We start from the raw sequence: 12,750 nt of genomic DNA on the forward strand, positions 1-12,750 counted from the left end.
GCCCAACCCCAGATCTGTGGAGTAGGGTTGTTAGAGGAGGGGAATGAGTGTCTCTGTGCTTCTGAAGATGGAAAATGGCAGTCATGTTGTCAGTATGTACCAATACTGTTTTGCTTTCAATCTGTAAGAGAAATGCTTTCAAAGATCGCTAATGGCGAACAGCTCCAAGTGATTGATGTGAAGACCCCTGAGATGAGGTGGCCACAGACCTTGTAAGAGTGCAAGCTGGGATGCGATTGAGTGGCTGAAAAAGAGGCAGCAACTGTTGGAAAGCTTGTACCCTTTTATGATGAGGGGAGGCTTTTACCTCTATTGAGTCGAGGACTGACGCTAGGAAGGGTTCGATTTGAAGTGGCTCCAAGTGGGATTTTGTGGCATTTGTTGTGAACCCTAGTGTCTGAAGGAGGGGGACTGTGTGGACAAGGCATTCTTGTCTGCTTGCACACTTTATCAGCCAGTTATTGAGGTAAGGGAACAGCTACTACTTAGACATTTTGTGAAAACCCTTGGAGCTGTGGTACCTCCGAAGGCTAGAACCTTGAACTGATCGTGACGATCCCTTATCGGGGATAGCGGTAATGAGTAGTGTGGCTCGGGATGTGAAAGTAGTCACCCTTCAGGTTGAGGGTGGACATGTAGTCACCTTGCTGCAGTAAAGGGATGACATCCTGTATAATTACCGCTCTGGCATAATCTACCTGTTGAGAGGATGGAGGTGGAGGATTGGTCTGAGGGAGCTGTCCTTATGGGGATTAGGAAGTATAGAAAACAGACGCCCTTGATCCAGTGTTGCAGGTGAATGGGCTCTATGGCTCCTTTGGAGAGAAGAGCCTGAACTTCCTCTTATAGGCATGAGATGTTCAGGGCCGGGGTTATGGGAGGATGTTGGGAGGGGGGTCGCTATGAGCTCTAGACAGTAACCATACTCTATAATAGAAAGAACGCGCTTGTCCGTGGTGATCTCGTCCCAGCTGGTAAGAAATCCATGAACTCTTCAGACAGGTGTTGAGTGATCGGGGTGTGCAAACTACATGAAGATCGGTCAGGCATATTTAGAATGACGCTGGGTGCATCTCCTAAAAGGTGTCTGATCCATCGCCTCAAGGAGTTTGGCATCCTCCAAGGGAGGCCGGAGCATGCAGTGGCCCAAATTGCTTTGAGGCCTGGAGGCTCGCCATTGAACAAACTGATGGTTGATACGGATAGACAGTGATGTGTTGAAGGTTGTACTGGCGACGGGGTGGAAGTCTGCGAACTTGAGAGACCATGACAGGAACCGACAGACTGTCGAGACTGGGAGCACAGTGGATCATGTCCTTTGAGGAGGAGCCACTGAGACTCCTTGACTCAAAAGACTTCTTCGAAAGAAGACACTTTGCAACATGGCAGAAGTATGCACAGTATAGGTATCTACAGCCACACATGCTCCAACCAAAACGTTACCATATAACAAGTATGAGTCAGTGGATTCCTAGCTTTCTTAAGCATTTTAGTCATCACTGGGGAAGATTTAGGAGTCAACCTGCCCAATTCAAATGATCTGGGTGCCCCCCTTTGATAACAGATCTTGCTAAGTAGACAATAGGAGCCCAGGGTGCAGCTTGTCATCACTTTTCCCAGTTTGATAATCCTGTGCAGATTCAGCTCCAACTATGAACGTTTCGTTGCTGGTGCTGGAGCGGATGCACAAATCTTGCGATGCGGAATCAGGAAAATGTGTGCACGGGTATCTAGACCGGTTATAAAAAATGGCTAATATTTTTCTTTTCAAAATTTTGGTTGAAAATGCTGGCATAAAATGTCATTGCGGTCGCAAAGGATCCACACATTGCACACCGCCATGGATAATGAGTAACATTCAATGACAGAAGTTTTCCGCGCTCAGGTTTTTAGGGATCAGTCTAGGCAAGAGGTGCACAGCTGACCTTTTCTATAGAGTTGCTAAGATGGTCATGAAATCTTCCCAGCCTGAACCACTGGGAGGTGGAACAGAAGTTGGTGAATAAACTAAGGTCTCCTTGCATCAACAGAGGAATGATTATAGTGCAATCTCTGACTGAGTGTGATGTGAGAAGGGTGGGAGTTGTGTTCACAACTAGCAGGTGGACTATTACTAGATCTATCTGGGTTATACAGAGAGTTTAGAGACGTCATCTGGACTTCTTTGTGGAACTAACCCACAATCATTTGTTAACCCGACACAAAGAATGTTAGCATATCACAAAAACAACTGGCAATGGCTATCTGATGAGGGCACTTCTACACAATGGTGCTGTGGGAAGAAGAAACAGCACCTTGGTTTTATTCCTCCAATACACATCATCGGAAAAAATAAAACTTTTTTTTCTCCAAAACACATCTTCTAAAAAAACGAAATGTGTATCCCGGTGTGGACCAAAAGAGCGAATGAGAGACCAAAGAAAATAATTACCAGTGGCCACCCCTTTATTTCTAAAAGAGTAAAGTCACAATGGGTGTTACTTGTTACTTTCATTCATTTCTTTTACTATACAAATTGGTAATGTGTTTATACCTACTGCTAGTAAAACTATTGCTGTCACACTGCTGGTGCATGCCTCAAGTGTAGTACTGCACAAATCCAACACGTACTCCTGGTGAAGCAGCAGAGCCAGTGTGGCACTTTAGGGGTTACCTTTAGATGTAGTAAGGCCGAATCCTCATTTTTTGTTACACTTAGTGAATGAGTACTTCTGTGGTCACACTAGCCTGGCAGTACGGTTACTCTCAATAGGTGGGACTGTCTACAATTTTGCTCTAGAAGGAAGGGATGGGGCGGTCATGGTTTCTAGAAACCTTTTGCAACAAATACAGCTACAGCCATGCTTCCTGTACACCTGGCGAAGGTTATTACCATGCAGACTCTGCAGGGAAACCAACGTGTTTTGATGGCTTTGCTGATGAACCTAAAACCTGGAGGCAAGGTTTTGAATCCTGGCTTTGGCACTTGCCCAAACATTGTTTGCTCCCCTTTCCTGAAACTGGCAAGTGTGTGCTGTAAAATATGTTACAGTATGTAACGACAATATAATTTGTAATGCACTTTCGTTGTTTTGTCCCAGTCATTGGTCATCTATGCAAACTTTCCAGTGACCCCATCTCCCACCTTCTGACTATGTACAAAACTTAATTTTACAAATATCTTATCCTCCTTCTGCTCGAAAGATTCTTCCTTTGCAATAACCTCCAAGCCCGAAGGTAAAATCCTTGGCAGCTTCCGTAACTCCGAGGGTTGGCCTAACTTGAACCTCCTTTTGTGCAAAAGTCACACAAGAGAACTCCTATTTTAATACATTTTACTTTGAATAATTGACTTTCAAATAGTAATCGTCTATGGGTTATTATGTGAATGACTAACGTTCTTTAATAACATTTGTGAACCTTTAAATCAAGTATTGGATCATTTTGTAGATGTGGCAATAAGTGTATTATTGCGCCATTATTGTTTGATAAACCGGTTAACACACAGACCTCGGATATCTGAGGAGTCGTCATACTGGCTACCAAAGATGGCTTACCCTTGATCAGGGTCTGGGGAGGGTTCTGTTAGGGTTGGCTGGGAGCAAGACCATGTAGTTGCTGAAGGCGAATGAGGATGTTGGACATGATTAGGACTTAAAACAAAATTACTTTTGGGTGCAAAAAAAAGTCTGCAAAAGTGGGGCAGTAAGATGGTGTCCGAGACTGAAATACAACTAAAAGGCCACAAATACACATCAATGAAGAAGTCAAATCTATTTAGTAACCAATATCATCTAATTGTAAGTTATCAGCATATGGCTTATACTTTATTGGATACCAGGCACATATTTACAAAAAACTAAACTGTTCACTGTTTCTAGGATCTTTGATCATAAATCGAAAGTAAAAATTGCAAAACTAGGCAGCACGAGCCAAATTATGCAAACTATTCAGTCCAACAATGTTCCCAACATTCATTGGTGCAATAAAATAAATAAATGTACAATGCCTCAAGCATTGTATTCCTGCCTAGCGCAGTGCACACTGATGCATAACACAAACAGCTGCAACATGTCAACCTTCATTTCCAGGGAACATGCATTTTGGAAATGATCCTCTTGAGAGGGCTTCAGTAGCGTCACAGGTTTTCTTCCAGGGGTCCCCAGCAGATGCCCCCTTGCTGGCGCATGAGTTTCTCCAGTAGATGTTGTCTAGGGGTTAGCGTCTTGAGACTGGGCCGGCAACCACCTTGACAAAGATGGCTGCTTGGTGAATACGGATGCCCTCAAATTTGGTGCAGCGTCAAAAGCTCATATTAGGTCAAACTCAGTTTGACTGTGGTATGAATCGCCATTGCCCTGAAAACACCAGAAGAAACAGCACCACAAATGGACACTCCGGCACGGATGTGGTTGTTGACAATTCAATAGACCTTCCCAGCCTGCATTTCTACAGTTTATTAAGTAGTACATTACCTATGGTGGTTTCACAGAACTTCTCCGCTGCCACCTCATTGGCGATGTTTGCACCCATCAAGACACTGATGTCTATTCCCATTTTCTCGCGGATGATGTCAGAAATCAGCTTGAGACCCTCTGGTCCTTCGTCTATTCCCTGCAGCAAGCATTTAAGAGACATGAGGAGTAACAATTATTTACTGCCATTAACAACTTCTTAGAGCACGTCTCGTAATGGGGACAAAACAAATAAAATAATAACAATAACAAAAAAAACAAAAACACGAGAATCCAGGTTAACTGCACATCAGATTTCCATTCAGAGAGGGAAGATCCCTATGGCAATACCTTTCAAGACTGTGTCTAACGAACATGTGAAAAAACTACTAAAAAACAGAAATCACCAGAAACAAGGTATTGATATCAGTCATTCTGTGCCACGGGCGATTTTATGTGAAGTCAATAAACTGGCTAACTTTGCTCAAAAAGACACCCAGGGAGAAAGCAATTCTCTGAGAGAAACCCCTGGCTGCTCGCCTGGGTTGAACTACTTATTAAAAATACTGTATCCTGAACACAGCAAAACGATGAACACTGTCAGATAACCGAAAAGCAATTTCAAAGTGGAAAAGAAATCTGCTTTTTTAGGGGATTTGAAAAAATAATGCACAAAATGACTCCGATACAGATGTTAGTAGCAAAATCCAGTTCTCTCTGGTGGCAAGGTTATAAGTACCCATCTGAATGCCACAGGGTTGTTGCCTTCCCTTGCACCGAATCTGGCATTTCTGGTTCTGCTCAGCTAGCCAGGCTTTCATCTGCATAGATGGCCACCCACCTACCTACCAACCTCTACGTCCAGTCACTGCAAAAGTCAGGATAGTCACTGGCTGCCCCTTCCCGCGCACAGGGAGATGTGGAAACACGGTGTGCAGTAGGATCTCAACACCCTTTTTCCTTTAGAAGATTTCAAGACCTTTTAAGAAACCATTTTCAGAGGGAGGGCTCACAAGGTCATTTTGGTTTCCTATATTGGAAAGGCACAAGTGGACACTCATAACCCTAGAGTGGAAACTTTTTCTTTTTAATGGGAGTTAGCCGCTCCCAGACTTAAGGCACATCCACAGAGCCCTGGAAGGAAAGGTCTACCCTAGCAATAAATTTAAATTTTTTTATTTGACCTAGTTAGGTCATAAAAGAATCCACAGAATAAATACATAATATAAATAATTAAAAGCATTAAGATTGAAATCTGACTCAGTGGGATACAATCTCTAAGATACCATTAGGGTCTAATACAATAAAACCATGCTCATAAAAAGACCTCATAAAACCTAAAACATACTCTGTCATGAATTTACAAAAGAAATATGGGACGAAGAGAAAAACATCATACATTTACCCAACCATTGTTTTTCTTGCCCAAATGGCCGACTTCAGAAAGGCAAAGAGACTAACAAATTTCAGGCGAGCTTAGTGAACGCTAACTTTCTCAGCAAGGGTTTCAAAAAGTGCTTACGTGACGAACTGTGCAAATCGCAAGAAAGGTAAAGGGCAGTAATGTTTGAACAGATTGGTTAGCATACGGGCATGAAGACCATATGTTCCCCTCTAGGTCTGGTACACCTTTGATACACAGGGGCCAATAAATGGTGCCCGCCCTGAAACAGAAAAGAAGCAAACGCTCCCACTGTGTAAGATCAAGGAATAACCATATAGCTGGTTCCGCTGTTGCGAAGGATCTTGGATAATTCAGGACTTGGCGTTTAGATAGCACATTTCTCACTTTTAACTCTTCGCAGTGCTGCAGGAAAATAGATTTCACCTTTGATTTGTCTTTGGGTGATGCTACTAGGATCTGTAAAGGAAGAAGGTAATCACAGAGGGGCTAGAGTATTCCAAATGTAACTCAGCCATGGGATGGCCTTCTCCAGGCTGAGGCACTCAAGGAATATGTCCTTGAATAAACTGGCGGCTGGATTATTCCAAAAACTGACCCACAACAAAAGAGGGGCCTATCAGTAATATATCCTCTGAGTGAGTAATAAAGCTAGAAGTCGTTGGTGGTACATACAACATCCGACAGAGAATACGATTTATCTCTGCCTGTAGAGAGGAAGTATTATTAAAACTCCTAGCAATATTACAGCACACCAGGCAGGATGGTGAAGGGTTGATAAAGGTAAGAGTAGGCTTCCTGTTTCATAAGGAGTGACGTAGCAGCGCAGTCCTGCACACATCCACATGGTCCTGTGCATAACTTCACTGTTAATTAACCCCTTCGATGCTGGCCCGTTTCCGCCGCTGTGCGGTAAACAAACGAACAGGGAGGGGCCATGACGAACCCCAGCCGTCACCCGCACACGAGCGCCACGGAGCGTGACGGCTGGGGTTCGCCACCAGCATGGAAGGGGTTAAAGCATTCGCCCAGGAAACAGGGGTTTCACCTACATACACACTGCTGCAATAGACTCAATAATCAGATACATTGTTTATATTTTTAATAAACTAAAACAAAACAGGTAGACCTCTAGCAGAAATTAGCTGGTATTTTTCCGGAAATAATCAGTGTTTTCTCTTGTAAAGAACACTACCAATGAAAGCTTTGTTCACAATAAAAACAAAACACTGGTAAAGTCAATAGGTCTCACCCGTGAAACCTATTGGCTGTGCCAATGTTTGCCCTCCTCTACAACCCCCAAGTTCCCTAAAGACACCCACAGTGTTTGCACACACAAGTCTGGCGGCTATATTAATATATTTTTAAATATATTTTACTCTTAATTTAGTGTTCCAAGATGGCAGGCGGCCATCTTGCAATGATAAATTAAGAAATAAAATATGCTTAGTATGCTGTGCAAATAGCGAGAAGCTAGTGACGCTACAACAATGTACAATTGCTGGGCCCTCGCAAAAATAAAAAATTAACAAAAAAAACCTTAAGGGATGGGAGTAAATCATCAAAAGTGAGCAGCCTGGTGACAGTGTTCAGCTGCTGGTCCGTTGCAAATAATGTGTTTTTTTTTAAAGTTACTAAATATGAAATAAAGCAGGGTAGAGGTGGGGATAGGACAGGGAAGTCAGGGGATAGAGAGCAGGAAACGTAGAGAAGGAACTTAACCCCTCCCATGCTGGTGACGGAACCGCTCCGTCACCAGCCTCGGTCGTGCTGTGCTGGTGACGGAGCGGTTCCGTCACGGCCCGCTCGGCGTGCCTGTGCGGTGCTGATTTTGCGCCTGCGCTGAGCGTTCCATTGCGCGGGCGGGGCCATGACGGAACCGCTCCATCCACAGCGCGCCCGAGGCTCGTGACGAAGCGGTTCCGTCACGTGCATGGGAGCGCCGTGCGGCTCTTCCTCCCCCCTAGCGCTGCGGTGGAATTGCCGCCGCAGCGAAGGAGTTAAGAATAAGGGGCTTAGCTATCCCCCACTATATTGTTTATTGTATTGTAGACAAAGACCTTTGAACACAACAGATAAAACTGCCAGTAGGCAAGACCTAAACAAGCATTGAAAATGCAATAGGTCTCACCTTTGATTAAGTTAAAGCAATTTGCTTTGCTAATGGTATTGTATAGCAAAGCAAATGGCTTTGACTTAATGAAAGGCGAGACCAATTGCATTTTTAATGCTTGTTCTAACTTGGTGTGGGATCCTTTTTGTGCCGGGTTTTCACTTTATCACAGTTTGAAGTGAAACACATTGCCTCGAAATTAAGCCTGACTGCTCTGTGCTAAGCACTAAAGGTTAATTTAGGGTTGGCTTGGTTTTTACCCCGACGAGGATTGTGGTTGCTGCTTGACTAGGGCTCACACCATAGTCAACCAACAGCCCGATATCTTACAGTGTGAATTACATGGCAAGGTTGCACAACTACACCATATAAGACACCCCATTTCCTCACACGGTCTCCATTATGGGCAGGGTTGCGACTCTCCCCAAGGGTAAATATGTTTTGCAGACTATCCGTATATGGGGCTGAAACACTTCTCTCAAAAGCATACAAACAATGTGTGGACTATCCCATGAGGCACCCAGAGTGGATAAAAGCTAGCAAGTAGTGTATTACAGGCGCTTTGGCATGGCCGACATTCAATTGTGTAAACAGTCAGCCTGTCTCACTCATAGATGACAGGTTGTATGAACATAAACATGTTTGAGCTATTAGGTTGGAATGTGCATGGACTTATTAAGTGTATTAGATGGAGGGCAGGTGTCTGTAGATATTTCTCTCGCTACTTGGTTTGTTATTACTGGTATTAGGCTCTGATACGTAAATATGACCGTAAACTGCCACAAGGAATTCTATATCTTAATTGAGTATCACTACATCGTGGGGCATTATGGGGTCACCACTAGATCATGGGATATGCGATGTAGTGGACTCAATATAGTGCTGTTATATCCTCATGAGAAACACGTCTGAGGCATGGCTGAACCAAATGTCAATAATAAACTTCAGGAGATTGGACCGAATTCTAATTTTAATTGCTCAGATACCAAACTGCATGCTTCCTCTCATTAAATTCCTCGCCATAGAAAAACACCGATTTTGGTTCAAACCCCATCTCCACATACAGATATAGGAATCAGTACCCCCTCTACTGCTCTGCTGTAGTGTCGTTCTCTCCTCATAAGGCTGAAATCATTTAATACCAATAGCAGTACTGTTCCACGAGTCATCTGCATTGGTAATAGACCAGAAAATAATTTCCTACACATACATCCACGTACTTTATCCCCATGTTGCAAATATCTAGATTTGCTTTCCCCTTCTCTCCCCGCCCAATACAAAACACTAGCAATACTAATCGCAATAAATACTGCGTTATGCATAGTTCTGCCAACATAACACGTTGCCCACTATAGGCGCTTTTCCCATTATCATTAGGATTACGATGGGATCTGCCACGTTATTAACAGGCAAATGTCCTTATAGCGACAGCTCAAAAGAACTTGGACAGCAATGCAGAAATGACAAAAGAAAATGCGAACGCTAACTTTTCAAGCCCTGCAAATCCCGCAAACCTTGGAACATTGTGGATAGCAAACTTTAAAATGACAAGACTAGAGATTATCGAGAGGGGCAGGGCTTTGTTCCCAGACATGAAGGCATCACAAAGGACGGGGGAGGGAGGGAAAGCAAAAGCGCGCTATGCGCCTGTTGTGTTTCAACGCCGCGACCTGTACACATCTCCTGCCCATACGTGTGCACATTTTGTCAGTCCGTACACGTGCACATCTTGGAATCTGAATCGATTACAAAAAGCCCTTGCTTGGCGAGAGCAAGACATGCGCGCTGCAGATGCCAGGCGAGACCTAAAAGGGGACTCTGGGCCAATTACTTTGCTCTACAGTAGATGTCCATTTCAGCATATACAGAACAAATGACGGCATTGAAGAGCTTGAGTATTTGTATTCTTCATCGAACAATAAAATCAATGTTTGAGAAGACAACACTTGAAAACTCTGTTTTAATCAACAATTACAACGATAATCCATAAAAATGTTCCTTGTAAATGGACAAGATATGGACTAAAAGCACAACTGTGACCTTTCTCATGGCAGAAAGTGCTTTTAACCAGAGACGTTTTAAGGCAAGGGCAAAGTGTGGTCTGGCCCAGGGCCCCAGCCTTTCAGGGCACCCTGCTAGAACTAGCCCTGTGTTTACCTGATGACCTTCTTAAACAGAGTGTTTTAAATACCGTTTTCCTTTAAATTATGTTTTTAATGTGGGTGATGAGAGAGTCTATTACAGACATTTTGCAGAGAAATATTGTATTTATGTTTTATGCTACAGCCATAAAACAAGTTTCTTTTATATCAAAATGTAACCTCACATATGAGAAATGGGAGGGTGTCAGAGATTATTTGCAGTAATAATAGTGAGCTGCTGCTGTGGTGCAATATTGAAAACACGTCACTATAACTGAATATTAGATGTAAGTATATTTAGAATTTGGACCAGTGGGCCTGTGCACTCAGTGAACTGGCCAAAGAGGGCATGAAAGAGCAGAAACTGGATCATTAAGTCAAAGCTGTTCCAAACAGGGGTCCCCAAATTACATTTGGCCCAGGGCTCCACAAATCCTTAAAATGTTCCTGCTTTTAACTGAAAAGGTTCAGTAGACACATTAATCCGATCTTTATTCTCCTTATGTAACTAGCATGATGGCGAAAAGAACACCGCAGAGTCACCAGCAGGGCATGGGAGGGAAGAAGGAACACATTTAAACATTACCAAATAACTAAGAATGTAAATTGCTGTATATTTTAAGGCAGACTGTGTTTTCACAAGATATAATCTGGTAGTGCAGGGTTGAAACGCGTATCCCAGTCCACAAAAGATGGATGTAAAGCGAAGGGCCGGCTGATGGCGTAAAAACCTCACCTGTCACAGTATGAACTGTCATAATAGAAAGTCCCAACTACACACAGATGGCCTTTACTAGCTCAAAAGACTAACATTTTAATAAAAGGGAACTATGTTCCAATGGGTCTCAAAAATGTATGCCATGTGGGAGAAGAGTGATAACAAGGTAGGTAGCTAATTTGGGAGCTGGAGATGCCCTGACTGCCACATCCTAGTCAGGAAATGTCCTATGACCTCAATCCAGAAAAATATTATGCTGCACTTCACCACTGGAAGGGGTGGTGAAAACTAGAATCTACACGCCTTAAGGCCCTTCGGTTTTATAATACAAGCTGAGTGACCTAAGCAGGAGTCTGCTTCAAAATGCTCTGACACCATGTTTTATATCATGGGTACTTGCAAACATTTTCCAGGGGGCCAAAAAGTTTGCCTGTAGTGTGATCGAGGCCAGCATTGATGGCAGGTGGGTGGTGTAAGGTGGACATAGGGGAAGCAAAGCAAAGCATGTACAGACAGAGGCTGAATTGCACATTATGAAGCAAGAAAACCTAGGAACAATCCTGGCTTCTCCACTTGACCAAATTGTTTGATCCTAGACAATTGTTTTCTTTCACTTTACCTTCTTCCCCCCCCCCCCCCCCCCCCCATTATCACATATAAGAGGACCTCGAAATACATGCTTTCAGGATGCTCAATGTATGAAACCTTCTCATGCATTTTATTTGCTAAACTATAATGTCATCCATCTATAGTAGGAACCCTGGCCGCTCAGATGGTAAACATCAAATTGACTTGCCTCTTAGTTCCCCATTTGCGGTATTGTCAGGGTGGAGCGGAAGCATGAATGTTTCTAAATTCATCTTTGCAAACCATCACTTTAAAGGAAAAAAGTCTCAATTCACTGATATAATCTAATGTACTAAGAACAAACACTTCTGCATGTCAATGAAATACACTTTTTGGATTTTGAAGAGTCAGTCATATTCTTAAAGTTGGAACATGTCTTTAGAAATGAAGAGGTTCCTAAAATGGTGAACAACACCTTAAATACTTTCCTTAACTTCAGTTAAGCTGTAAATAAATGAATGCCAATTTATTTAACATATTTCTCAACGTTTGTGCTGAGTCGAGAAACGGCAGCCCAGTGATGCTGTTGACCAGGGGGCCACATGCGGACCCCGGGCCGTACTTTGAGCATCACTGTGGTATATTCAAAACAATTTAAGGTGACCATGCAAACACCCACAACAAGGATGTTCAATGTTGGTTGATGAAGGCTAGATCCATGCCAGATTTTCAGGTCGTAAGGGAGAAAATTGCATAACAATTCATCTAAATTGTAATAATTTACATAGTCAGGGTACAATGTATGTCTGGCATGGATCTAGCCCTCATGAACCAACTCTGCATATTCCAGTTTGAAATCTTATTCTGGCAAAGTGAAGGAGGCCTCAAGCAAGTATGGAATTTTTGGATACTATTTAGAAAGCAAGACCCCAGAATGGCCATAGAGTTTTAAACTGAAACATCAGCGAACCCCCTGGAAATGTAAGCAATGAGTCAGCTGGACAGCATTGGGGTTGTCAGCTGCAGAGCACTGGGCTAGTCAATTAATTGTAAGATATACCATATGCACTTTCTGCCCCCTCCCTGGCTGAAAAGAATACTCCTTCCATTGTACCTTGATCAGTGTGATCCCAAGAGCCTTCTGGGCCACCTTCCCTCTGATCTCATCACAGATCTTATGAATGAACTGGTGGGGGATGACGAAGACCAGGAGGTCGGCTCCTTGCACCGCGTCCGAGAGGTTTGGAACAGCGACCTGCACAATAATAGAAGATGAATGGGTTAATGGTCACCTCTCGAACCAGGAAGACATTAAATGAGACACAAAAGAATCACACACCAAGCGATAAGCAGACCAAGAACAACAATGTGCACAT

The 12,750-nt window shown here is 43.3% G+C and overlaps 1 protein-coding gene across 1 annotated transcript in view; it reads right to left on the reverse strand.

Moving 5' to 3' along the window:
• The window catches only part of GPD1L (glycerol-3-phosphate dehydrogenase 1 like), a 179,564-nt gene that overhangs the window by 83,185 nt on the left and 83,629 nt on the right, over positions 1–12,750 (reverse strand). The window contains exons 3-4 of the mRNA XM_078663935.1: positions 12,489–12,629; positions 4,455–4,593 (exon numbers count right to left, since the gene is read on the reverse strand). Of these exons, the coding sequence (XP_078520061.1) occupies positions 4,455–4,593; positions 12,489–12,629 (280 nt within the window). The remainder of the gene's footprint in view (positions 1–4,454; positions 4,594–12,488; positions 12,630–12,750) is intronic.

This window comes from Lissotriton helveticus, chromosome 10 (assembly GCF_964261635.1).
Source record: "Lissotriton helveticus chromosome 10, aLisHel1.1, whole genome shotgun sequence".
Lineage (NCBI taxonomy): Eukaryota > Metazoa > Chordata > Amphibia > Caudata > Salamandridae > Lissotriton > Lissotriton helveticus.